The sequence below is a fragment of the Diceros bicornis genome, chromosome 1, assembly GCF_020826845.1.
Source record: "Diceros bicornis minor isolate mBicDic1 chromosome 1, mDicBic1.mat.cur, whole genome shotgun sequence".
Taxonomy (NCBI): domain Eukaryota; kingdom Metazoa; phylum Chordata; class Mammalia; order Perissodactyla; family Rhinocerotidae; genus Diceros; species Diceros bicornis.
In genome coordinates this window covers 22,049,724-22,075,064 of record NC_080740.1, presented here as the reverse complement: position 1 = coordinate 22,075,064, position 25,341 = coordinate 22,049,724, and the positions used below count along the sequence as shown (strand labels likewise).

Sequence of the window (25,341 nt, the reverse complement as noted above, 5' to 3'; positions counted from 1 at the left end):
AGTTCTATTCACTTGAAGAGTCCCTTTTAATGCAGCTGCAAAGCAGATCTGAATAATGCCTGATTTTGTCATTCTATCAGTCAGCCAGAAGATTCAAGCAGAAAGAAAGAGAGGAAGTTCAAAGATTCAAGAGTAGTGACATAAGCCAAGGGAAGAGTGAAAAAATATAAGTGCTAAAGGCCAGACTATGAATCTGCGTAAAAAAGAAAGAAAAGCACTCGCTCAGCCCCATCCCAGAGATGGCCCAGATGAGGGAGGATGGCAGAGCCAGAGCCCAGTAGCTTATAATATGCAGTCTCATGAGATTTCCAACACTGATGCTGGAGAACCTGGAGTTGAAACAGACTCCAAATAACTGTCTCAGAGAACTTCATGCATATATTTGTTGGGGATTTTATTGGGGTGTGACAGTGACCCCCAATAGATGACAATAGATGTGATATATACTATTCTGGCTTGTCCTTTAGGGGAGACAAGGAAAGGGCTCCATCTTCGTCTGGGCTTCTGGGAATGGGGGGCGTCAGGGAGATAACTGCGACTGTGACGGGTACACGGACAGCATCTACACCATCTCCATCAGCAGTGCCTCACAGCAAGGCCTGTCCCCTTGGTACGCCGAGAAGTGCTCCTCCACTCTGGCCACCTCCTATAGCAGCGGCGATTACACCGACCAGCGAATCGTATGTTGCTGTTGTCTAACTCACTCTGCTTAGGTAGGAGAGCACGGCTTGCGTTCAGAAGGATCCTTCGGTCAGTACCCTTGATAAAATTGATTTGCTTAAGCTTGATGTCTCAGCTAGGGAGACTCACGCTTTCCTCGCTTGAAAGCCTGGCGTATATTGGAAAGTTTTCTCTCTCAGGGATAATGACGCTTCTGCCAAGATGATGTGGCCTCTCTGTCATTTTTAAACTCAGCCCTGAGAAACCACCAACCTGTCATTACACACAGCCAAGACTCCAAATGTCTATCCGGCTTGTGTGACGCCTTCCTGAAAACAGCCTTAAAGGAGATTTCGGGGTTGTAGAGGCTTTATCACCCTTGTACTTGTTGATCCTTTAATATCAGGGATGTGGTCTGACTTGCCCTTTAGCAGATGATAAAAATACGGAGCATACACCAGCTATGTCTCCTAAGAACGGACGACCTGCAGGAAAATAACGGTCTAAATTTCCCCTGAGGTGAACTTCTCAGCATCCAAATAAGCATCTCAGGAAGGTTATATTCTCAGAGAGCATCTCCAGCCCACGCCTGGCTGTGTCTTCGCTTCCATGAGTCAGACTGCCAAGGGCAATTATTGGATTTCCCTTCAAGGGCACAATGATGACGGGCCACCAGGGGCTTTGAGAACAAAGAGAAGTGCTTTTAATTTAAAAATTTAAGGCCCCAAATTTAACTCCTGACACAAAAAGAACCAACTAGCTAAAATATGTAGATCCTAATCTTGATGAAATAACAGGTCATGATCCAATTAGACTGTGGGTGAGCCCCATAATAATTAGACCCTGGAATGTGTGTAAAATTCGTATTAATTGCATCTCAATTAAATTGTCAGAACTACTATCTTCTTCACACAGGATCACTATTCTGGAACTCTGCTTGTTTCTGCAACCTACTCTAGTTTAGACAGTATAAAAGTGTGGTCTCCACTTAAAAGCATTGGCTTACCTCTCATGCCCACATCTTCAATTACTCAAATAATAGACACTGACATTCTACCCAGGGGTCCTTTCTGGCAGGCGTGTTTTATAACCTTTGAAAGGGGCATATCAGACATGGGCCCCACTTGTGTTCAGAGCTCCCGGCTGTTGTTGTCCCTGTGGGTGGCCAGAGTTGCTTTTCAGAAAATGGCCTGTTATGCATTTCAGAGTCACCATTTCATAGACTGTCCCTCATCTGAGCTACTCTGTTCTGAAGTAGGAGGAAGAGTTTCCATTTTTGTAAAGATCCCTCCTTAGGTAAATCAGCCATAGGAGAGACAGCTGGTGGATTCTATTTGAGACGGTTGCAATAACATAGCCTTTGTTTTACGCAAACCTCTTCCTCAGCACAGTCATCTCTGGGGGTTTACTTACGTCAACAGGTAAAAAGGGCAACCTTGCTTCCGCAGCCCTCTGAGGAGCGGAGCCATCATAACTTGAGAAATTCAGTGACTCCAAGTGGGAAGCCAAAGGAGGTGATAATAGAACAAATTATTTTTTTACACCTCCCTCCCACACACTGAAGTCTCTAGCTAAAACCCGTAGTGCAGGGCCCTGGGTGGGTGTCTTGTTAGTAATCCTTTGGCCCAACTACTTGTTCAGCCAGCAGCGCTGTGGTCCTTAAAGCGGACGATTGGAAGTCTTTTTGGTTTCTTCCTTTCATCTAGGAAACCTCTTCATTAAGTTAAAATTAGCCTGGGTAATTCCTACATTCAATAATATTGTGCAAAAATGCTTTCACAGACAGGATCTCATTTCAGCCTCAGAATACGAGTCAGGAAATGTCAACCTCATTTTACAGATGGAGAATCCAAGTGACTTGCCCCTGGCACACACCTACTGAGTGGCAGTTTTGGAATTTGAACCCAGATCTAAGTCTAGCACATTTTCCATTTCAAAAACTCACCATTTTCCTCAAAGTGCAAGTGTGGACACTAACACATAGGCATCAAATTATGTCAACAGTGAGTGTAAACTACATACTAAACAATTTTGTGCAAGTAGTTCAAGTGGCCAAAATCAGAGTGGCATTACATCCTTGAGCTGAAGAGGCAGTCAAATGTCAATCTGAAGGCAAAAAGGAGTTTTGCATGAGGCAGAATTTCTAAATATGCCAGACCAAACACAATGGACCTGATGATTAATGGGCCAGCATGAGTCACAGTGATTTTGAAACAGTCCCCTTTTTACAGACAGCATTTTGTTTGGGAATCTCAGAAGAGAAAATATTCATAGTGGGAGGACTTCATCCCCAGAAAAGGCATCCTGATGCCAGAATTATAGACAAGTTGCATATAGAGGAGAGTGAACTAAAATATCAGCAGATGGCAAACATCCGCCTGTGGTTTAGAGGAGGAAGCAGGGAATCGAATCAGCTGAGTTTCCTGATCAGAGCAGATGCAGCCCTCAGGCGTTAACCCCTGGGGACAGGATCACACTCCTCACATGTTCTCCCGCGTTTCTTTCCTCCCTGATGCCACCCAGACGAGCGCTGACCTGCACAATGACTGTACAGAGACCCACACGGGCACCTCGGCCTCGGCACCCCTGGCTGCTGGCATCTTCGCTCTGGCCCTGGAAACAAAGTAAGGCCCAGAAAGCGTCTAATCACCTTGACTAAGGCTGCTTCTCCTTCTTTTTAACGACATGTATTGTTTTCTGAATACATGGTTACAGTAGAAAACTACAAAAACTAATAAAAATAAGCTCTCTTTCTGTTAAGATCTCAATGTAGATTTAATACACACACATCTTATAAAATTGGGATCTTAATATACACATTATTTTGTAATTGTTTTAATCCACTCTATAATATCTTAAGAGCACTTTCTCATGTCTAAATCAATCTTCCCTGACCTGTAAAACCTCATTCTCTCCTCCCGATCCTCCTCCCACTCAGCCACAAGGCCTTCTCACTTCTGTTTATTCCCACCAGGAAAGATTTTGTCCAGATAATTTCCTGTGGATAGTGTCAGGAACAGCAAGTTTATAAAACATCCTTTTATTTCAGATTGTATAAGCCCAGTCCTAGAGCTGATATAACACGTCAGGGGATGTGAAAATTAAAAACAGGATTTTTGGGTTTTTTGTAGTATCTGTTATATAAATGCAAATTTTATTAAAATCATCTAATCATGCTTAAACACCCTTGTCCATAAATATTGGTTGTCATCTCTGAGAATTTTCTCAGGATAAACACTCACAATTGGAATTTCTGGGTCAAAGGGCATGCATGTTTTAATGATTTTGATACATATTGACAAGTTACTGTCTAGAGAGACTGTACCATTTTATATTCCCACCAGCAGCTTCTGTGTGAACATGCCAGTTTCCTAAACCCGTACTAAAGCTACTTTTATTAGCTTTTAAAATGTTTGCTATTTTGATAGGTGAAAATGGTATCTCATCTTTATATGCTTTTATTTCATTATTAATGAAGCTCAATATTTTATCTTCTTTGACCATTTATCATCTGTGATTGCTTAGTTATGACCTTGATTTTGTTTTATGGGCTTAGTTTAGGAAAGCTATTAATGCTTGGTTTGTTTGACATTTAACTGTTAATTTTATTTGTATATAGTTTTTAATGTTATGAAGGTAATATGTATACAGTTATATTTGTCAGTCTCTTTCTTTAAGGCTTTTTCCTTTGCTTTTAGGCCTAGATAAATCTTTACAACCCAAAATTAGATAAACATTTGTTTATATGTCTTTTATTATGGTTCCTTTACCATATTTAAGTTCTAAATCTCCCTGGAATTTATTTTAGTGTATGATGTTAAAAGGGGATTTAACAACATTTTTTCCCCTCATAATAGTTACCCAATAGTCTAATACTTAATACAGAGGAAAAAATCTGTCTCACACTCCATATTCACAACTTTTTATTTGTCCTCATTTCTGCTTTCTGATTTTGTGTGGTGAGAAATCATTAAATGTCAAGTCAGGAGCTATGGTTGCATGATAGAGGAAGTGATTAAACTTGTGCATTACTATTATTTTTCCTAATAAGGAGGTTATCCTAGAAGAACATCCATGTTCTCTAGAGAGAGGACAAAGCAGTCCTCTCGTGTCATACCGAGTAGACGAGGTTCACACGGCAGAAGAGTAGAACACCTTGGCCTGTGCCACAGCTGGAAGAGCCCTGAAGTTGCTGAGTCTTTGTCCAGGAGAGTCCAGCACAGCTCCAGGAGCCCTGCAACCACCTGTGGAGTTGTGGTTTAGTCCCTGGTATCTCAGCTATGAGATGGCCACAATGGCTAAGCAAGACAGGCCTAGCAAGGCTCTTACCAAGAGTCTACCTACTTGGAGGGGCTGGGAAGATGTCTGATAAGGGAAGAGCTAATCCAAGAGCTCAGTCAGAAACAGGGAAACTTGAAGCGCTTGGGCCCGACAGAAGAGCTGTGTTCAGAATCTGAGTTCACTTGTAACAGGAAGAGGATGGACAGAGGGCAAAGTCTATGGACACAATCTAAGACTGGCATCAGCAGATTCAAACCAAATTTGATGAAAAATATCTAAGCAGTGAAAAGTACAAGGAACACCTGGCTTCAGGCTTGAGGCATAAGTCTAGCTATGTGATCTTAGGCAAGTTAATCCCCAGTTGAGAGCTCGATTTACCATCTATAAAATGAAGGGGTCAGATCATACCATTTATTTCAAAACTCTTCCCTTTATAAAAGATTCTCCAAGTTGTAATGGAAGGTGTCAGCATATATAGATCATCCCACATGAATTGTTGAGGTTGGTGGTGAGAGATCCAGAGTGGAAGAAAATAAAGTCCTATAAAGGCAAGCAGTTGCACACAGGTGGTGAGACAGGCTTATAATAGTTATAACTTCAGGATATAAACTGTTAGCTCCACGGAGCTGTTAAAGGAAAACCATCCTTAAAATTTTAAGTCTTCTCTACTCAAAACCTATCAGATGCGTGTAAATGTAATTAGTCAGGCCTAGCCCATCCTTGTCTAGTGACCAGCGTAGTGGAAACACCATCTAGCTCAATAGATGTAATGTTAATTTCACATAAGAACTGAAATTTTAAAATTGTAGTCTCTGATTTTTAAAATTTCAAACATTTTTCTGTACGAGAAGAAAATGATCTAAGAATGATCTAGCCTCATTAATCTCAGTTAATTTCTAATGGACTGTTTATAAAGCGAGGGCTCCATGGATTGCTATGAAATATATGGATGAGTTTCCAGGGGTCCATGAACTTCTTTGAAACTAGATGCAGAATGTTTTGTGAGTGTGTGTATGGCATTTTCCTGAGGAGTGGTTTGTAGGTTCCATCAGATTCTCACACTGTTTGTGATTTAAGAGATATTAAGAGTCTATGATCTCCCTGGTGCATATAATAAGAATTTCATTCCTTTTGTTTCGATTCAATCATCAGTAAGATGAACACAATCTATCTTAACCTTCATATACTTTCTGCCATAGTACACAGAGATTATCGAGATGTCTGTTTTCACGTGGACAGTTTTCTGAACTCTATTCAATTGTCTATACCAAGGCAATTATTTCAGAAAATCTGAATGCCAGAACTCCCAGAAGTGTCCCTAGATAGTCAAGATTAGAAGACCATTTAACCATGTGCCACTCAAGGAACAACTATGGCGACTGAAGAACTCTAGGCTCAATTTATCAAGAATAATAACATTCAGTATTTATCAGGTTCTTCCTATGGGCCAGACACTGTGCTAACCTCTTTATAAACAATACTAATCCTTACAACATCCTTGTGACATAGAAATTATTAGTTGCATTTTATAAATGAAGAAACTGAGATTGAAGAGGTTAAGAAATGTAACCAAGATCCCACAAAGAGATTCAAAATCTGGTCTATCTGACCCCAAAACCTGTGCTGTCAGTAACAACACTGTACTCCCTCCCATAGCCCCGTAAGGTAGAGGAAATGTTGAGTGCCAGCCTATCATCCCCTCAAAGAAAGGGGGGTTAAGAAGATGGAGACTCATAAAGGCACATCATAACTGTCATGTGTTTATGAGTTCCTCATCAAAGGCTCCTGTCACAAGCAGACTACTTACTATGCTATGTTAAATATGACATGGCTGGAGCACTGGGGAATGGGAAGAGGACAGAGAAGGAGAAACAAGGGTTTCTGGCTCAAATATGTGTGGAGGAATACTTTCCTTCCCTAGAAGAGTGTTTCTCGAACACCAGCACACATAATAATCACCTTATTCTGTATAAACCTTGGGAGTTTGTTTAGTATGCAGATTCCCAGGTCCTATTGCCAGTAACTCAGATCCAGAAGTTTCTGGTATTTGGCCTAGTAATCCCCATTTTTAACAAGTATCCCAGGCAGTTTTAATGCTGGTAGTTACCTTAACCAAATTTTGAGAAACAGTTGCTATAAAGAGTTACTTTACAACTGTGTTTTCCCACAACCTCATCTGGCTGTGATTGGGAAAATGCCCATTAGGGTACTTAGTAAGCATATCCTGGAGAGGGAGAGAGAGAGATATACACACTAAGAGAGACAGGAATTCCTTAGATAAATGCCTGTGGCACCATTATTATTATGTAGTGAATATACCTAAGAAAGCTGGCAGACAATAACCTGTCTTTTGAAGAGAGAGCAAAGGAATCAGAATAATTTTTAATAACAAAAATTCTGAAGTGAAACATTGAATCCCTTCACACCTTTGGAGGCATTAAACAAACATGAACCAATCTTCTGTTTTCATTAAAGACTGGAGAAAGGGAAATGGACTTTCAATGCTGCATGAAACCTTTGGATAAATCCCATCAAAGAAACCCACTTGACTCAGTGGGTTGTGAAATGTTGGAAAGTCTCCAGGTTAGAAAATCTTCAACGTCTAGGCTTATGGTAGCCTCTAAGATGTTTTCACTTTAGAATTTTGTCTTCAGATTACTTTACCTACACTCTTCTAATTAGAAGCAATGCTTCATTTCAATGTTTAATTCCATAACCCTTATTTTCTGTAAACATATCCTTGATTAGCAACCCAATGCAGTTTTAAAAAATTTAATTATTGTGGATGCTGTTGAGCACTAATTAACAAAGGAAGGCTGTCAGGAATGAGATGCACTATTGTTAGAAACTCCTTTTCATTTATGAAATGCAATCACACAAATGAAGAATAACTTTGTTAGGAAAATTGGCTTAATTTTTCTAATTGCACGACAATGAAGCCTCCTTAAATATTTTGCAAAGAATAAGTAAAAGAAAATAAAAAGCAATAAAACTTGCAACTAAATATAAAATGCTCTACTACAGATATGTAGATAGTCTATGCTTTGTGTTTGATTATCATGATTATCATTATCAAGACTCTGCCTTATGCCTCCTTGGTACACTTCTTCATCCCAACCTCCACCCACATACCTGCTCACACTGATGGTCCAAATGGGAAGTTGGTATGTTGCCTATTGGCCACCTTGATAAGAGGCTTTTACCTAAAACTCCCTTTAAAAGATTGGAAGGAAGCAAGAATTTCAATAAAATGCTTTATAGGACAGAATTGGTTTCTACATTGAGAAAATAACCATTTCTGCTCAGCTAGTTAATTATTGCTGAATGAGGGAGGGCCAACACGGAAACAAGATCTACAATGAAGTATTTATGTCATTGGGCAGATAGGAGGTCTGAATAGTAAGGAATTCTGGAGACTGTCCTACTCAGCCCTCTCATCTTATAGATGAGTCAGCTCAGGCCCAGGGAGAGGAATTGACTTGCTTTAAGGTCACCCAGGTCCGTGGTAGTAGAAGACAGTTTAATGTGCCTTCTGTTGCTCCTATTCTGACCCCAGGATTTGAAATGACTTCTAATTGTCTTAGTTATACGTTTGCATTCTCTCTTCCAACTCCTATTATTTTAGCTATAACATAGAACTGGCTAGACAGTTTTCTCAAATATAAATACAAAATCACGTCCTACTCTCAGTGTTTCGGTTCAGTGGGTAGGGTGGGACTCAGGAATTTTCATTATTTACAAGGTACCAGGTAATTATGATGCAAGCGGTCAGGAACCCATGAGAATCACAGAACTGGAGTCTTTCTAAGGCCTCCATCAGTCACTCTCTGGGGTTAAGTGGTGTTTGTCAGGAGTTCAGCTGAGCTGAGGGAGAGTGTACTGAGCTGCCAGTGTCAGAGTAGGCAATTAAAGCAGCAAGCGAAAAATGAAAGAGTTAATCCTTTAAGGGCTTCCTGTGGTGCTATAAGCCAGAGTCTAAAACCAGAGAAAACGCCCACTCCCCCTGTTCCATTTTCCCCCGTGGAAAGGTGCACCAGTAGAGGACCAGGTGGAGCAGCGCAGACATGAGAGTCATCTCACTGTTGAGGGAGCCCCAACAAAAGGCTCTCTTAGGTTTATGGACTCTGGGGATGGCATGGGGTGAGGTGGAAGGCTAGGAGTGGAGAAGTACTGGGTACTGAGTCAGAGTGGGGTAAAGTGTCTTCAAGTTTCCCCCGCCTCCCCCCATAAGGAGGCCTTGGCAGAGGTGCCTAAAGAAGACTTCTGCCCAAGACCTCAGATAAGGAGACCTAGGAATGAAGGCACAGAGGCTAGGAATGTAAATATGGAAAGAACTTGACCAGGGAGGGGAGCCTGAGTCCTTGACTGCAAATCCCTTCAGAGACCTCGAGGCATGGGCTGTGCACACAGGCTGGTGTGGGGAGGGCAGCTTCCCTGTGAAGCCCGCCAGGTAGAGCCTTTGTAATGCCTGTGAGGATGAGGATGGGGTGTTTAACCAGGAGCCGGACTCCTCAAAGTTTAGGAATGTACGTTGCTTCTTTCTTGTCACCAGGGGATTGTTTAACCAGGACATTATGGGCTCTGGGGAGAAAATGGCAAATTGAGCCAGATTCTCCTGATGGTTATTTCACAACCTAGTGACAAGATAGAAACCTTGAGGACTAAACACTTAGGCATTTATTTATTAAATAATGCTTGATTGGCTTGATAGAAACATTGCAGGTCTCACAGCCAAGGAAAAGCTTGAGATCTTGAAAGAATCTAATGACAAATAGCAATGTTTTAAAATTATATTTGGGGCTATTTAACACTGTGGCACATTCAATCATCCAACCAGCCAATATTTACTCTGTGTATATATATATATATATACCCTGTGCCTGGCATTCTTCCGAGAGCTTGGTACACATCAGAGAAGAAGATAGAAAAGATCTCAGCCCTTCTCATGGCTAATTCTAGCAGAAGAGACAGATAATAATACACAAAACAAATGAATTGCCCAGTATGTTAGAAGGTGATAAGTACTATAAAAGAAGAAAAGTATGGTGGGATAAGAGAGCTCAGTAGCATGTGGGGATAACTGAAATTTTGTATAGGGTGATCAGAGAAGGCGTCATCTTCTTTTTAATAGACTCAACAATCCCATGCATCTCTGATTTATCTTTATATTGCTGCTAAATTAATTTTACTAAGACTTCTGATTATACCACTTTCTTGCTCAAAAATCCTTGATGATTGCCCGTTGCTCAAAGGATAAAGTATAAGTTCCTTTTCCTGGCATTCAAGATCCTCACCGTCTGGCTCAGTTCTCCCCATGGCCACTTCCCTGCTCCAGCAGACCAGACTATTCACTGTACTCTGGCCACATCCTGTACTTTCCTCCCTCAGAGGGTGTGTTCCATTGCCTCATCCCCTTTGCTCTCTCTCCATTTCATTATTTTGTTGTTGTTAATTTTCTTTTTTTTTTAATTTATTTTATTGAGGTCACATTGGTTTATATTATATAAATTTCAGGTGTACATCATTATATTTCGACTTCTGTATAGACTGTATTGTGTTCACCACCAAATGTCTAGTTTCCACTCATCACCATTATATGTGGCCCTTTACCCCTTTAACCCCCCCCCACCCCTTTCCCCTCGGTAATCACCCATCTGTTCTCCTTATCTATGTGTTTGTTTGTTTGTTTATCTTCCACATATGAGTGAAGTCATACAGTAATTGTCTTTCTCCCTCTGACTTATTTTGCTTAGCATAATAGCCTCAAGGGCTATCCACATTGTTGCAAATGGCACGATTTTGTCATTTTTTATGGCTGAGTAGTATTCCATTGTATATATATACTACATCTTCGTTATCCATTCACTTAGGTTGCTTCTAAGACTTGGCTATTGGGAATAATGCTGCAACGAACATAGGGGTGCATATATCTTTTAGAATTAGTGTTTTCATGTGTTATTGACTAAATACCCAGAAGTAGAATAACTGGATTATATGGTATTTCTATTTTTAATCTTTTAAGAAATTTCCATACTGTTTCTCATAGTGGCTGCACCAATGTACATTCCCACCAGCAGTGTATGAGAGTTCCCTTTTCTCCACATCCTCTCCAACACTTGTTATTTCTTGTCTTTTTAATAATAGCCATTCTGATGAGTATGAGATGATATCTCATTGTAGTTTTGATTTGCATTTCCCTAATAATTAGTGATGTTGAACATCTTTTCATGTGCCTGTTGGCCATCTGGATATCTTCTTTAGAAAAATGTCTGTTCATATCCCCTGCCTATTTTTTGATCAGGTTGTTCATTTTTTGTTGTTGAGCTGTATGAGTTCTTTATATATTTTGGAGATTAACCCCTTAACAGATATACGATTTGCATATATTTTCTCCCAGTTGGTGGGTTGTCTTTTTGTTTTGTTGATGGTTTTCTTTGCCATGTAGAAGCTTTTTAGTTTGATGTAGTCCCATTTGTTGATTTTTTCTTTTGTTTCCCTTGCCTGAGTAGTCATGGTATTCAAAAAGATGCTGCTAAGACCGATGCCAAAGAGCATACTGCCTATGTTTTCTTCTAGGAGTTTTAGGGTTTCAGGTCTCACATTGAAGTCTTTAATCCATTAATCTTGAGTTAATTTTTGTGTTTGGTGTGAGATAATGGTCTACTTTCATTCTTTTGCATGTGGCTGTCCAGTTTTCCCAATATCATTTATTGAAGAGACTTTCCTTTCTCCACTATGTTCTTGGCTCCTTTGTCAAAGATTAGCTGTCCATAGATGTGTGGGTTTATTTCTGGGCTCTCAATTCTGTTCCATTCATCTATGTGTCTGTTTTTCTGCCAGTACCATGCTGTTTTGATTACTATAGCTTTATAGTATTTTTTGAAACCAGGGAGTGTGATACCTCCAGCTTTGTTGTTTTTTCTCAAGATTGCTTTGGCTATTTGGGGTCTTTGTTTTTCCATATAAATTTTAGGATTCTGTGTTCTATTTCTGTGAAGAATGTCATTGGGATTCTGACTGGGATTGCATTGAATCTGTAGATTGCTTTAGGTAAAATGGACATTTTTAACTATGTTTATTCTTCCAATCAATGAGCACGGAATACCTTTCCATTTCTTTACATCGTCTTTGATTTCTTTCAATAATGTCTTATAGTTTTCAGTGTCTAAGTCTTTCACTTCCTTGGTTAAATTTATTCCTAGGAATTTTATTCTTTTTGTTGCCATTATAAATGGAATTGTAGTCTTGATTTCTCTTTCTGCCAGTTCATTGTTAGTGTATAGAAATGCAACTGACTTTTGTATGTTGATTTTATACCCTGCAACCTTACTGTATTTGTTAATTATTTGTAATAGTTTTTTGGTGGATTGTTTACGGTTTTCTATATATAGAATCATGTCATTTGCAAATAGTGTTGGTTTTACTTCTTCCTTTCCAGTTTTCATCCCTTTTATTTCTTTTTCTTGCCTAATTGCTCTGGCTAGGACTTCCAATACTATGTTGAATAAGAGTGATGAGAGTGGGCATCCTTCTCTTGTTCCTAATCTTAGAGGAATAGCTTTCAGTTTTTCACCACTGAGTATGATGTTGGCTGTAGGTTTGTCATATATGGCCTTCATTATGTTGAGGTACTTTCCTTCTATACTCATTTTATTGAAAGTTTTTATCATAAATGGATGTTGAATCTTGTCAAACGCTTTCTCTGTATCTACTGTCTCTCCACTTCTTGACATTCTATGCACCCTTTGAAGTTCAGCTCAAATATTTCCTCCCAGCAAAGCCTTCCTAGATCTTTCCAACCTGAAAAAATTCTTTCTATTCTAGACTTCTACAATACATTATGCCATGAATAGAGCACTCAACAGATATCTTATAGTTATAAAAGACTTAGTTCTTTTACTAGATTGTAAGCTTCTTAAAGACAAGAACCACCTCCTTGAATATCCCCACAGTATTCAGTATAGTGCCTTGCAAGAATGATCTCAAGTAGCTAAGAGTTTCTTGTCACTTTTGCTATATAAAGACAAGAGGCAAAAAATATTTAAGAGTAGGTAGCCAGCCTGTGTCTTTAAAATCTGAGTCTTCCTAAGATGGAAGTCAAGACCTCATCTGTGGGTTCATAACGCTGCAAGTGCTAAAGCTGTTAACGGACAGTAGAAGACTAGAAAACACAAAGGAAGTGTTGTCATTTTTAATTTTTGCTCTAGTTAAATTTAAGTAATTAGAAATCAGGGACCAAGTCCTACATTTCTACAATGCTCAAGACCAAATTTTACTCATAGTAAGAGCTTAACTTATATGATATAAGGAGAAGTTTTCAGTACTCTATTTTGAATTCTGAACGAAAAGACATAACAATAGTCATACACACTAGAATTACATGTGTACAGTTGCAAAAGGCACTTCATAATCTCTGAATGGAGATACTTGTTTTTAGCATTTGCATTTGCAAGGAAACTTCATTTTGTCCCTGAAAGATATTTTGGGTCACTTCCCCTCCAGTCCAAATCTCACCTGGCGAGATATGCAGCATTTGGTTGTCTGGACCTCTGAGTATGACCCACTGGCCAATAACCCTGGATGGAAAAAGAATGGAGCAGGCTTGATGGTGAATAGTCGATTTGGATTTGGTTTGCTAAATGCCAAAGCTCTGGTGGATTTAGCTGATCCCAGGACCTGGAGCAGTGTGCCTGAGAAGAAAGAGTGTGTTGTGAAGGACAATGACTTTGAGCCCAGGTAAGTGTCACTAAGAATTTTAAACAAATGTGTGTCCATGGCATTATTTAATTATGATGTTTGTCACTCTGCCTAATTCTTTTCTCACCTACCCTTATAAAGTAGATGGAGATGGCATTTGCCAGTGTTCCCTGTGGGTCCCTGGGGAACCACTGAGAAATCAAAGATCTGCAAATCATGTTAGCGTATTTGCATTTTCCTCTCATAGCCTACCCACTATATAGCATAATTTTAAGGTGCACCACTGTTTTACATACCACTAAGAAAAATCACTGCCAATTAAACTATGACGAACCATCAGTTTTAAGAGTCATCGCAAATTCAAGGATATTAAAATGTTTTTTAAAAATGCATCTTAGAATTGATGAAATGCAGTACTTGGCAACCAGTATTATCCAAAACCTTCTCAAAGAACCTCACTTTGTGCCACAGTGCTATGTGATTCATAACTTTTCTTCCATGAGAGATCCTTTATCATACTGCTTTTACATAGACCAATCTGGCCCACCACATCTGGCTACAGAAGCATAATCTGGTGTGACTATTTTGTTGATTCTACCAAGGCAACCATTATTATACTGAAGACTCACTTACACAAAATACACCAGGGTGGGAGGCTTACGGGGCATGCATTAGGTAGATAAAATCATTTCTTAAGAGGGTCTGTTGCAGTAATGGACCGCTTTTTGAAGGATATAAGGCAAACCTGCCTAAATTCGATTCCACAGCAAATAGCATTGTATTCAAGTATCTGGATTCCTTACCACTTTCTTTTCTTTTCCTTTCTTTTCTTTTTATTGTGGTAAGAAACTTAACATGAAATCTACCCTCCTAACAAATTTTTAAGTGTACAGTACATTATTGTTGACTATAGGTACAACGTTGTACAGCTGATCTCTAGAACTTATCTTGCTTAACTGAAATTTTATGCCCATTGATTAGTAACTTTCCATTTCCTGCCCCACCCCCAGCCCCAGGCAACCACCATTCCACTCTTTGATTTTCTGAATTTGACTATCTAGATACCTCATATAAGTGGAATCATGAGTATTTATCTTCCTGTGACTGGCTTATTTTACTTAGCATAATGTCCTCAAGGTTCATCTGTATTGTCACATAGTGCAGAATTTCCTTCCTTTTTTTAAAGCTGACTAATATTCCATTGCAAGTATACACCACATTTTCTTTATCCATTCATCTGTCGATGGATATTTAGCTTGTTTCCACATCTTGGCTATTGTAAATAGTGTTGCAATGAACATAGGAGTGCTAATATCTCTTTGAGATTCTGATTTCAATTCTTTGGGATAAATATCCAGAAGTGGGATTCGTCGATCAAATGGTAGTTCTAGTCCTAATTTTTTGAGGAAGCTCCATACTATTTCCCATAGTGGCTGCACCATTTTGCATTCCCACCAATTGTGCAAGGTTCCAGTTTCTCCATATCCTCACCAACATTTGTTGTCTTTTGTTTTTTTTGATAACAGCCATCTTGACAGGTGTTCTAATTTGTAGTTTTGATTTGTATTTCCCTGATGATTAATGATGGTGAGCATTTTTTCATATGTTAGTCAATAGAAATGTCTATTCAGGTCCTTAGTTCATCTGTGAATTGGGTTATTAGTTTTTTTGCTATTGAGTTGTAGGAGTTCGTATATATTTTGGAGATTAATCCCTTATCAGATATTGTTTCCCACTCTGTAGGTTGCCTTTGCTGTGCAGAAGCTTTTTAGTTTGATGTAGTCCCACTTATTTATTTTCATTTTTGCTGCCTATGCTTTTGGTGTCATATCTATGAAATCACGCCGAGACCAATGTCATAACATTTTTTCTTTTTGTTTTCTTCTAGGAGTTTACAGTTTCAGGGCAAATGTTTAAGTCTTTAGCCTATTTTGAGTCCATTTTTGCATATGGTGTTAGATAAGGGTCCAATTTCATTCTTTTGCATGTGAATATCCAGTTTCCCAACACCACTTGTTGAAGAGACTAACCTTTCCCACTATTTGCCCATTCTTGACACCTTTGTAGAAGGTCAGCTGACCGCACATGCATGGGTTTATTTCTGGGCTCTCTATTCTGTTCCTTTGGTCTATACATCTGTCTTTATGCCAGTTTCATACTATTTTGATTACTATAGCTTTGTAATATATTTTGAAATCAGGAAATATGATGCCTCCAGATTTGTTCTTCTTGCCAGGATCGATTTGTCTATTTGTGGTCTTTCGTGGCTCCATATAAATTGTAGAGTTGTTTTTTTTAATTTTGGTACAAACCTCACCCATTGCCTTATGCATTAAAATTCATTTATACCTAATCCTGAATTGGGTTCTGCTCATAACAGGGAGAGAAAACAAGCCTAGCTGAGTAGTTAAGAGTGATGCATACATAGCTGCATAAAATGCAAGGGAGAAGAGATACATTATACTCAGTGATGATTCTTTAATGTATTTAGAGCCCTGAAAGCTAATGGAGAAGTTATCATTGAAATTCCAACAAGAGCTTGTGAAGGACAAGAAAATGCTATCAAGTCCCTGGAACATGTGCAATTTGAAGCAACAATTGAATATTCCCGCAGAGGAGACCTTCATGTCACACTCACTTCTGCTGCCGGTAAATTAAAAAACAAAAACTTCAAGAATTTCTTCTAAACTATTTGTTTAAATTTTTAAGTGTAAATTGAATGATTTCAAATCAATGACTGTTTTTGTTTATTTATAGGACTAAGTCTTCCAATAGATATTTTCAAGTCTTAAAAAATATGCTAATTTTTAATTCATTTTTCTTGGCATCAGAACTCTGTCCCACTCATTCCCATTGGTCCTTAGATAAGCAGAGAATGAAGCCTATTCATATAACACCAATCAATAAACTTTCCTGGAGTCACATATTGTCAAACTGTGTTCAGCTTCCCAGATCACTGATCTATCATTCATTTCTCTCAGCTAACACGTTAGTGAAAGTTACTCTGACAATTAATTAATAAAGCTGACAAATACATCAGACACATCCATGAAATCAATTGAAAAACTGAGAATTCTTATCCACGAACGAGGGTTGAGAAGACTAACAAATTTTTCATGATGATATGATTAAGACCATATGATATGATATATGCACATTTCCCTTTCCTGAGAGGGTACTAATCCAGAAGAGATCCTGGATGGGAAAGAGTTTGTGAACCATAAACAACAATCCAACCAGGAGAAGCTGTCCCAATACTCTCTCATGTTTCAGTAGGATTCAACTGACTAAATTCAATTTCTATAGGTGATATATGAGGAGGGATGAACTATCATCTCTATAATCTCCTTCCAGGATATGAATTTCCTAGAGGATTGGAGTAGGCTCCGTTAATTTTGGAGTTATGCTTTCTAGATGTCTTAGAATTGACCTGAAGTATTGGTGGAATGCTTTTTCGCTGATGGCCCTATAGTTATTGGACTCTTTCACTTAGAAAGAAATATTATTTATTGATCTATAGAGAGCTTAAATTTGAAAATTTAGAGTTACTCCTACTTCTAGTTTTTATATGACTATGTATAGTCATATATATATAGTCATATATATAGTCACATAGTTATATATATATAAAACTATATATAGTTTTATATTAAATTAATATAGCTTTATTTTTTTATGTCTACATTAGATTATAGATTCAGGTACCCATTAAATTTTCAAGATTTCCTCTTAAATTTCAAAATGATAGTTCTACAAAAATATACTTCAGATCTTTAACTCTCTTCTTTAATGTAACATATAAATGTAGTTTTCTCTGAGCTCTCCTTATTCAAATAAACCTTAATCAATATATTCGTCATTACTATTTTTCTATAATACTTATTGAGAACTTATTATATGCCAGGCAATATGCTAAGTACAGTGGATAAAAACTTTTTTTTTCTTGTGAATGTCTCTATTCTAGTCTTATACTAAAAGGGAAAATTAGGAGGGCTAATCTCTCCAAGTTTTCATTTTCAGTTATTAGATGCTAGAGTGTATCCTACTATCAGAGCTGTTAGGACATGCATTAACCTGTGTTTGTTGCATGAAAATAGGAACCAGCACTGTACTGTTGGCTGAAAGAGAGCGGGATACATCTCCTAATGGCTTTAAGAATTGGGACTTCATGTCTGTTCACACATGGGGAGAGAATCCCATAGGTACCTGGACTTTGCGAATTACAGACATGGTAAGTATGAAGGAAAGGATATAGAGACACAAGCTCACTTTTAAACAGTCTGAAGCACTTTTAAGATTGGTATCATCATTAATCAAAGCCCTAAGGAATTTTAATCATCTTTAGGAAAAGTAAGGAAAAGATATAGTATTTCAAGTCCTGCCCACTTGGCTATATAGATTAGAAACAAAAAGATTAAGCACCAGCCATACTATAAGAAAGAAAAATGATAGGAGCCGGCCCGGTGGCACTAGCGGTTAAGTGCACGCGCTCCACTTCGGCGGACCGGGGTTTGCAGGTTCGGATCCCGGGTGCGCACCAACGCACTGCTTGTCAAGCCGTGCTGTGGCAGTGTCCCATATAAAGTAGAGGAAGATGGGCAAGGATGTTAGCTCAGGGCCAATCTTCCTCAGCAAAAAAAGAGGAGGATTGGCATCAGATGTTAGCTCAGGGCTGATAGTCCTCAGAAAAAAAAAAAAAAGGATATACTGATACACTGATACACAATGTAACAGACTATGGGACAAATGCAAGTGTTCCCATGTCAGACAGCAGCCAGCCACATGACCTCCTCAGCCACCAGAATCACCTGTATTCACAAAGACAGTTAGATCCTAGACTGGCTTTGCTATGACACTCTGCTGGGGTCACATGAAGGCACTCTGACAAATATTTACTGTAGTGGCTATTTAGAAGTAGCTTACTTGCTAGACAAGATATCTTATTTAGCATGGCTTGTTTTGTTTCAGTTATGAAACAAACTGAAAAGCATTTCTCATTTCTCTTTCACTCTGTTTACAAACACTCTTTGATATCTTTCTAAAATTGTGACACATAATCACAAAAATAAAGCAAGGAGTGTCTAAGCAAAAAGCCAAATACAGCTGAATTATTTATTTTTGTACCATTTTGCCAGCATTTTCTTTTTTTGTTTGTTTCTTTTTTTGTGAGGAAGATCAGCCCTGAGCTAACATCCATGCTAATCCTCCTCTTTTTGCTGAGGAAGACCAGCTCTGAGCTAACATCTATTGCCAATCCTCCTCCTTTTTTTTTTCCCCAAAGCCCCAGTAGATAGTTGTATGTCATAGCTGCACATCCTTCTAGTTGCTGTGGGGCGCGGCCTCAGCATGGCCGGAGAAGCAGTACATCGGTGTGCGCCTGGGATGCGAACCCGGGCCACCAGTAGCGGAGCTCACGCACTTAACCGCTAAGCCACGGGGCCGGCCCTCACCAGCATCTTCTTATAGGTTAGCATATAAATGAATAGAGTTTCGGGTCGGAGTTCTCCTGAGATAGAAGTGTCATAGTGCCAGCAGCACCAGATTTCAATGTTTAGATAACTTTAAAAAAAAAATTATTTTAAATTCCTGAAAGTGTCAATTACGTTAATACAAATCCTATAATCATTGTTACTTTTTTCCTCCAAGAATAGCTTTCTCCTAAAGACTGCTAAAATTGTGATTTAGAATTGGAAGTTGTAAAAATTCCTGCTCTCATAGGGAGAACGAGAAAATGTTCTTACTAAGTGGTCCCGTTCTTGAACTTGGCTTCCATTCTTTAACTCAATTTCACCTTCAGGAAACTAAGAAAATCTATTTACTAAAATGGGACTATTTTATATCAAGTCTGCAAAATCTGACTCTACACTTTTAGATGTTTTAGATTTCAGCACGTTATTTTTAACATAATTGTTAAGCCTCTGGAAATTTACTCTTCCCATAAATATATAGTTTTTAAGGACTGATTAATGCTGAAGGCTATTTATGATACTTCATAAAGGCTGACTTTTTCCCAATGGAATGTTTCTACAAGTTGATAATTGGTAAATATAATTCTATTTATAGAAGGTACAGTCAACTTTTCAAGCCCACACCCAATTTAGAAAAGGAGGTTCATATAGAGAGTTCTGCTTTCTTAATTAAATGAGGAAATTAAGCAGTGTTTAAGTTCTTGAACCTGTAAACTGTCAATTTTCATAGCAAGGGTGAATTCAGTGACTTACCTCTTTGTACATACAGCTCTACAGGCAGAGAATTTTTAAATTAGATTTTAGCTATGAAATTCTTTTTAGATACTTTGAAGCAGTTTGTTTGCTATTACTCAGAACACACAGTAAAATTATGTATGCTTATTCGTTAGTCTGGAAGACTGGAAAATGAAGGAAGAATTGTGAACTGGAAGCTCATTCTGCATGGGACCTCTTCTCAGCCGGAACACACGAAACAGCCTCGTGTGTACACGTCCTACAACACGGTTCAGAATGACAGAAGAGGGGTGGAGAAGACAGCGGACTCCGGGGAGGTCTGTGTGGCTCTGTTCTTCTCGGCATGCTCTTTTTTTGAACTGTAGTAGACAGTGCAGTGAGGGAAGCTGCACCTAGCTTTCAGGCAGGGTGTGCCTCAAACATGGGTGGGGAGGAAAGGGAGTAGGGGTGGTGAACTATTTTCCATAGGATGAAAGGCTATCATTTTTTAATTTATTCTTTTATCCAGAATTTAGAGATTAAAATTAATGAATTCGAAATTATAAAATTCAGTACCATGAACTTTCTCCATTTATGACAAATATCAAATTGTAAAGTGAGCTGTTTTTATGTATGATCACATATACCTACCATTTGTATTATACTTACTTTTTAAGCATTTTTCACATTGTCTCGTTTAACCAATAATCCCTGTAACCTAGAAAGGATAGACATTAGTATGTTTATTTTGCAGAAAGAAAACCAAGGCTCAAGTGACCAAATCCTGTAGGCTTCCCTTTACTAATTCCTTAACCCACACTTCTTGGCAACTCTGAGGGGAGCTACAGAATCACAATTTCTCTCAGAAAATTTCAGAGGAGAGCTCAAGTCAGTCATTCACCTTCCTGCATCTCAGCCTGCTGAGGCTGCCGGCTTGTCTCTTATCAGACGGCGGGCAGACACCACATTTTCTTTATCTCTGTAGCCCCCAGCATCTAGCACAGTGCCTCAGATGTAGCAGGTAGGTTACCAGAATTTCTAGAATGACCTTCCCTGAAGACTGGCTCTGTGATGGGTGTTTTGGAAGATACAAAGACACAGTATTTATTCAAGAAACTTATAAACTAGTTGTGTGAAGTCCTCAGCTCAGACTCTGGCCCCAGTTACATTCTGCAGCTTCCCCTGGGACCCCCCCAGGGGCCTTCTCCTCACAGTCCCACAGGCAGGTTGACCTTGTGGGTATTTCTCCCTCCGAGATTCCTTAAGGGGAATTAATAAGACCCTTTGGTTGTTAAAGTGTTAAAATACGTTCCACAACAGTTGACAAAGAGCTTCTTCTCTGATATCTCCAGTTCCCCTGTACCCGGACCACCACCCCAGTCTCTCCCAAGACCTCTTCTTAAAACTCAGCGGCTGAAAGGGTAGCTCCTGATAAAGCAAGAGGCCTCCAGGAAGCTGCTTCCACATGACAGCACCGTTGGGGCCTTCTGTACGACCTATTAAATATTTTAGTATCAGCTCCTTCCCAAAACATGAATGGGGAGGAAAGGGAGTAGGAGTGATAAACAGGGAGTAGGAGTAGGAGTATATTTTCCGTAGGATGAAGCCTTATTATTTTTTAAATTTATTCTTGTATCCAGGATTTAGAAATTAAAATTAATGAATTCAAAATTATTAAATTCCCTAACTTGAATTCTACTATAGCAGGCTAAGTGAAGGAGACCAGTAAGGTATGAGCACATAGAAATATCATCTCATTCAGTCTTCAAAACCACCAGAAATGGAGGTGTTCTCATTTCCATTTTACAGATGAAGTTCAAGGAGATTTAAAAGGTGCCAAGGGTACATCAGTAAGTGGAAAAATGAGGAGTGAAACCCGAGTTAGTGTGACTGCAAGGCTCGTGCTGTCTCTGCTCCCCAAACTGCCTCTCAAGGGGCAGGCAGTGGGCATGTGCCATAGCTGGCTTGCCTGGCCCCAAATAATGAGGCTTCTTACCTTTGTTGGTGACACTCTGTGTTTTAGGAGCATCCCACACAAGAGAATCTGATCAAGAAGCCCCTGGCATCAAAAAGCCCCAGCGGCGGCAGCATGGGGGGCAGAAGGGATCAGCTGGCAGACGGAGCCCATTCCGAGGCCATGCTGCGACTCTTACAAAGTGCTTTCAGCAAAAACTCACCCCCACAGCAATCACCAAAGAAGTCGCCAAGTGCAAAGCTCAACATCCCTTATGAAAATTTCTACGAAGCCCTGGAAAAGCTGAACAAACCTTCCCAGCTTAAAGACTCTGAGGACAGTCTGTATACCGACTATGTGGATGTTTTCTATAACACGAAACCTTACAAGCACAGAGACGACCGGCTGCTACAAGCGCTGGTGGACATTCTGAGGGAGGAAAATTAAAATAAGGGTGTGGCCCTGAGTTGGAAATATTCATGCTTCTTCCTTCTCTTTAGATTTTGCCTGTGTCTGATGTGGTTGTTTTTGTCATGGATTCTTATGCTTATAATATCCTTTGTGGTACTTTTTCTTTTTCTCTCCAAACTGGACATTTGAAAGTGATGAGCTCAAGCAGTAAATCCAACTTCCTGAATTAATCGTAGCTCTTTCACGACACATCTTCCCTGCCTGCACGAGTCAAATGTTTTGTTCTTTCTGGAGCCACAGTTCACACACCACATTAGAACGCCTCCTTGGGCCCTCCCATTTCATTTCTCAAATGAAGAGGCATAACCTGGGCAATAGATTAATTTGAAGAAGTAATCTGCAAAGAATGAGAGAGAAAGAAAACTGTCCCTATAGCTTGTCCCCTGTCTTTGCCATGTGGTTCTTCTAATTTTGGTGCCAAAGGAGGATCTGGAAAGTCTCTAATAAAGAGTTCACAATTCGACCCATTCTCTAGGCTTCTTTACTCCAAAGTACTACTCATTCAGGGAGAGACCATCTGGTCATTTTAGGTAAAAGATGGGTTATTTAGATCCAGAAACAGACCTTGAAATCTGCATTATCTGATTTGAGCAATTTTAGAGCATTCTTCTTTGCTCTGTGTGCCATGGAGAGTCCTCTGTGGAGCTAAAGGCCACTGTGGCTCATGCTGCGTGCTCTGTTCTTCCTCTATTTCCCCTTCTGAAGGTTCTCCTTACCTGTCTTCTTTCTCAGCTGCAAACTAAGTACCGAGAGAACTAATTTATACTACTTTCTTAGAACAAACTTATACTTGGGACTTAGCAAATTCCTAGTCATAATTTTTTTTAACAATAATAATAGAAAACCACTCATAACATGGAGAACCAATGTAACGATAAGAAAATATTCATAGTAGGGAGAGCCAATGGGAGGTTTTGTTTGTTTTTTAAGTTGTATTCATTAGAACAGGTTTTTCTGGATCTTTGAAACTGAGTGTTCATTCCTTGACACTAAAGGCTCTTCCCTAGTCTTACAGCTGATAGCATCTAAGCTTCGACTCAGAGGACTCAAGCTGGCAGCCCACAGGCCAAATTTGTCCCTCAGGTAGATTTTGTTTGGCATGTAAAATGTTTTTAAAATGTGAGTGATTATTGAAAATATGAGATCTCACATTTCTGATTCTCAGACCCATCTTCCCTCATGGCAACAGTTGGCTGGAGCTGAGTAGCAGCTGCCCAGCTAGACTTGAGTGCCAGGTCCCCATGGCACTCTGCTCCATGCTGCTTAAAGTGGCCACCTTACCGGCGAGCACTCGGTAGGCATTTGATTTTGCCCACTCCTGCACTAAACGAACATGTACAACATGTAAATGCATTAGGAAAAAAATATCCTTGACTTCTTTCAGGCAGGATCTGTATGGTAACCAATAATTACAAGAATTTGCAATGACCTAATTAATTTATAGGCAAAAATAAAAAGGTATTTTAGACCCCCGAAAGTACCTGTAAAATCTAGCCTGACATATTCGTTTAACCTCCCCTCACTTGGATGCTCATTGACACTAATTCATTAGCTGCCAGCCCACTAGCTTCCCATTCTCTCTATGCTCACAAGGGCTCTAGTCCCCTGCAATGCTGGCATTCTCCCGTTGAGTTTGCTGTGTGCAATTCTTCCATGAAGTTTGAACTTCCTAAGACCACACATGAACCAGACCAAGAAGAGAACTGCAATGAACTAGACCAGGAAGAGAACACTAGAGTCTGTCATTTGCTTTGGTTTGAAGTGTGGTTGGTAAGACAAACTTTCACCCCCTATTCTACCGTTTAAATTTGTGCAGAACAAGGGCTTTCCAGAGCATACTCATGATGCTTAGAGGATGTTCTCCTAAAAGAATTACAGTACCACTCTGTCCTTGGAAGTTTCACATGTTGTTTGATATAAGGTGTTGGATAGAATTTTGAATATGATAGCACGTCAAAAAATTTGAAAGCTGAAAAGGACCAGAGAGTTATTAGGAACATTTTCAACTAAAAAACAAAGCTAAAGCCAATAAAAAGTAATAAATGAAAACTCACCCTTTCCCCATTCCTAATTGAGTGCCAGTTGTAGGAAACCTTCTTTTTCATCCTTCTAACAGTATCTTTTCCTGCTTAAAACCCCAACCAACTCATTGGATTATAGCCAAAGGTTCACTCTAGAGAAGCTTTAAAGTTTAAATAAAGTCATGGTTGAATGTTTCCAACGTGGAGAATATTGTTTGGACATAAAATATTTTTGTCAGTCTTTCTTAGTGCCTGTGTGGATTTTTGTGAAAATATAAAAGAAGAAACTTATATAATATTTCCCTCGGAATTTTGAACTATATTTTCTTTACAGGTATTTATAATGTACCAATGCTTTTATCAAACAGAATTTTAAAAGGCATAATAAATTATATTAAAGGACCAAAATTTTCCTGAGAATAAGAAAGTTTCATTCAATAAAATATTTTTTGAAAGGCATGTTCCTCTGTCAGTGAAAAAAAGTGTAATATGTATGTGTTGTGATATTAAAAGTGACATTTGTCTATAGCTTAATACAATGTGTAGCTGAGTTTTACGTGTGTAGTCTCAGTACTCTTAAGGGAACTCCTATATTATACACTTGATGTATTAACCAGAATATGTAAAATATGCTTATAAATTAGAATAAATTGTTTCTCACTAAGTCAAAAAGAAAAAAAGCTCATGTTTCCAACGAAAACAGGATCTCTTTCTCTTACTTTTTGTGTTTCCCAAATGGACTGTAAAAAAGAAAAGCTGAAAGTTTACAGTAAGTTAATTCATTTTTAGAAAAATGGGCTTTTTAGGAGGCAATTTAAGAATCTACTTGAATAGATATATTTCATTTTTCTTTATAGTCCGTTATTTCACTTTCTTGACAACACAAGGTTGTATGAGCCTTAACTGAAGTGTTGAGGAAAAAAAAACTAAAAGGACTTCCTACATGTGAGAGAAATGACTTACAACAGTTCACTCAACATGACTGTCTTTACAGGTCAGATTACAGCAACTAAGCATTAAATCCTTCCCAGAGGCCCCCTTGTCAGAAGCCCCCAGTTCCCAACTTTGGCCTCCT

At 39.0% G+C, this 25,341-nt stretch overlaps 1 protein-coding gene across 2 annotated transcripts in view; it reads left to right on the top strand.

Annotated features, from left to right (window-relative positions):
- The window catches only part of PCSK1 (proprotein convertase subtilisin/kexin type 1), a 44,221-nt gene extending 19,317 nt beyond the window's left edge, over positions 1-24,904 (top strand). Inside the window, exons 8-14 of one of the 2 annotated variants that reach the window (XM_058533733.1) lie at positions 468-680; positions 3,184-3,284; positions 13,444-13,677; positions 16,130-16,287; positions 17,736-17,869; positions 19,997-20,158; positions 21,844-24,904. In XM_058533733.1, coding sequence (XP_058389716.1) covers positions 468-680; positions 3,184-3,284; positions 13,444-13,677; positions 16,130-16,287; positions 17,736-17,869; positions 19,997-20,158; positions 21,844-22,221 — 1,380 coding nt within the window. In that variant the 3' untranslated portion in view covers positions 22,222-24,904. The remainder of the gene's footprint in view (positions 1-467; positions 681-3,183; positions 3,285-13,443; positions 13,678-16,129; positions 16,288-17,735; positions 17,870-19,996; positions 20,159-21,843) is intronic. The other variant, XM_058533827.1, reaches the window with a different exon arrangement.
- Positions 24,905-25,341: the final 437 nt, after the last annotated feature.